Raw genomic sequence first — 3046 nt, 5'->3', positions numbered from 1 at the left:
TATTTATTTATTTAATAATTCCCTAATTGCGTATTTAAATAATATAAAAATACACGAGTCGTTATACAAAGACAGGAGAAGTGTTGACTATAAAGAATATTCTTAAGGTGTATGAGCTAGCTTCTGGGCAGATGGTCAATTTTTATAAGACTACGGTATCGTTCAGTTAAGGTCTGCAGGAAATAAAGAAACGAGAATTATCAGAGTTATTAGAGGTAAAAGTTGTTGATATTCATGATAAGTACTTAGGGCTTCCAACGATGGTGGGAAGATCTAAATAAGTGCTTATCAAGGGTGTAAAAGAAAGGTTGTGGAAGTAGCTACAAGGGTGGAAAGGAATGGATATATCTAAGGCTGGTCGGGAGGTTTTGATAAAGGCAGCGGCACAATCTCTTCCGACCTACGCGATGAGTGTGTTTAAATTTCCTTTTTCCATTTATGAGGAGTTGCGTTCTTGGTATCAAACTTTTGGTGGGGGGCAAAAAAAGGGGGAGCGGAAAATTCATTGGATAACCTGGAAGCATTTGTGTAAACCGAAGGCTGGTGGAGAGCTAGGTTTGGAGATTTCAAATTGTTTAATGCAGGTCTTTTAGGTAAACAAGCTTGGAGATTAATTCAAAATCCGGACAGTCTGGTTGCCAGAATTTTGAAGGCCCGTTATTATGCGGACGGAGATTACGTAAGTTCTGAGTTGGGTAATAATCCGAGCTACACTTGGCGCGGCATATGGGGAGTAAAATGGGTGGTGCAAAGGGGAATGAGATGGAGGGTAGGTGACGGGTTAAATATTTCTGTTTGGTCAAGTCCGTGGATTCCTGGTACTGAAACACGAAAAGTTATATCTCTTCGAGGAAGTGCCAACATGGAGCTTAAGGTTTGTGATTTAATTCATCTCATTTCTGCTAATTGGAATGTTCAACTAATTAATAAGTTTTTTCTCCCAATTGAGAGAGAGCGTATTTTAAGCATCCCAATTAGTATGAGACTCCCTGATGACTCACTATGTTGGGATTTGGAGAAAGATGGTGAATATTCTGTTCGGTCAGCATATAGAGAAATTTTTGGCGATAATGATAGTAATTCTGCTACTACTTCGACAATGTCATCAAATATTTGGAATAAAATATGGCATGCAAATACTCTTCCTCGAGTGAAATTATTTTTTGGAGAGCTTGTCGTGGAGCATTGCCTACTATGAAAGGTTTGAATAAGTGGTTAGCAGACAAAGAGCCTATATGTAGTATTTTCAAAGTGGAAGATGAGACATAATTACATTCTTTACGTGATTGTATTATTGCCAGACTTATATGGGAAGAAACTGGATTTAAAGAAGAACTGGAAGGAGCTTATAGAAGTCTTGCAGACATGGAAATGGCATGTTTAGATCGTTTGCCTCGGACGGAGCATGGGCTCTTAATGATAATCTGTTGGAGTGTGTGGAATGCTAGAAACAAGGGGTATTTGAGGGGAATAGTTGTGATCCCAAAAATATATGGCCTATGTGTATAAGCTGATGGCAGACTTAAAATTAGAAGGAGAAAGTTTTTTTCCCTCCAAAAAATCTGGAAGATAACGATGGAAACCTCCGAGTGCGGGTATAATTAAGATGAATGTAGATGGAGGTTGCATTGAAAATTTAGGAGCTTGCGCAGGGGCTGTGTTTCGTGACGAAGATGGCAAGGTGCAGCTGCCTATTTCTTGGAAGATGGAAAAGTGTTGGTCTCCTTTGATTGCTGAATCTAAAGCAATGTTACTATGTATCCAGGCTGCCGTGGAGTTTGGTTTTACAAGAGTAGCTGTTGAAAGTGATTGTCTCAACCTTATCAACGCAATTTCTGCACAGGAACGAGGAAATAGTAGCTTTCATCTTATTCTTGATGATATCATTCATGTTAGTAGTTTTTTAGATTTTGTTTCCTGGAATTTTATTCGTAGAGATAGTAATAAAGTTGCCCATGAGCTAGCTCATCATCTTACCTGGGGTAATTGGTAGGAAAATTTGGTCTGAAAACTTTCCGGCTTGTATAGTGCTACTGGTAGAAGCTGACATTCTTGTTAATAAAATTTAATTGCCCTTCTTGGGGCCTGCTTTCAATAAAAAATATGTACAGTTAAACCGTAGAATGCAAATTTAATTCGGGTGTGGCATATTTTTGGCACCAATACTTAGGGCCTACTTGGCTACCAAGAATAAGTAGTTTATTGCAAGTACTTATCAACTATTGTTTGTCGACCCAACTTATAAGTTGTAAATTTAACTTGTAAGCTGATAAGTTGAATGTTAGTAACAACATATTTTTTCTCAACTTATTTTTAATTTTTATTTTTTTATAAACTTTAGTCTTAAAATATATGTTTTGAAATATTAATCTAATTAAAAATTCACGAATTAAGATAATAAAATTTAAAAATTATTTATTTTTGTTTATTTAAGTAAAAAAAATTCTGACTTATAAGTAAATTATCCAAATACTTGTACAAATTATAAGTATTTATCTACTTAACACTTATAAGTCAATTATTCATTTTAAGTGATAAGTTACTTATTTTAAGATTTCCCAAACGTGCACTTATGCTGCAAACTTCTCTTGAGCAGGAAAAGAAGTTAAAGATCCATCAAACAAGAATTCAATTTTAGTATACAGAGCCGATAGAGTGGAAGTATTTTGATGTATCTGACTTGCTTATTGGGCTTTGTATGGGCCAAAGTTGAGATACTTTTCTAATTTTATGAACTACTTAGTATTACGTGGGAGGGGCCTCTTTATTGAACAATCCGTTAATATACAAAATACATACTATCAATATAAAGCTCCTGGAAATATTGGGGGGCAATGGTCACCCAAGGTCCGCCCCTACGTACAGGCTCGCCAATGCGAGGAAATCTCTCTTAAGACCAAACCTGTAACAACCACACACAAGCAGCAATGGTCTTACTACCCTTTTTCGTAGCATTCTCCAATCCTCTATTTAAGTGATCTAACACGGCTGCACCCCAGCCATAGTAAGAAATCTTTCGCATATTAACTAGAGAGTGGATGTACCG

The 3046-nt window shown here is 36.6% G+C and overlaps 1 protein-coding gene across 1 annotated transcript; it reads left to right on the top strand.

Annotated features, from left to right (window-relative positions):
- Positions 1–1606: 1606 nt before the first annotated feature.
- On the top strand, positions 1607–1993 carry LOC141665243 (uncharacterized). Its single transcript, XM_074471221.1, has one exon. It carries the CDS (start codon positions 1607–1609, stop codon positions 1991–1993), a length of 387 nt encoding a protein of 128 aa, XP_074327322.1.
- The last annotated feature ends 1053 nt before the right edge of the window (positions 1994–3046 follow it).

This window comes from Apium graveolens, chromosome 6, assembly GCF_009905375.1.
Source record: "Apium graveolens cultivar Ventura chromosome 6, ASM990537v1, whole genome shotgun sequence".
Taxonomy (NCBI): Eukaryota; Viridiplantae; Streptophyta; class Magnoliopsida; order Apiales; family Apiaceae; genus Apium; species Apium graveolens.
Note: the sequence above shows the minus strand (reverse complement) of the source record. Positions and strands in the feature narration are given on the sequence as shown.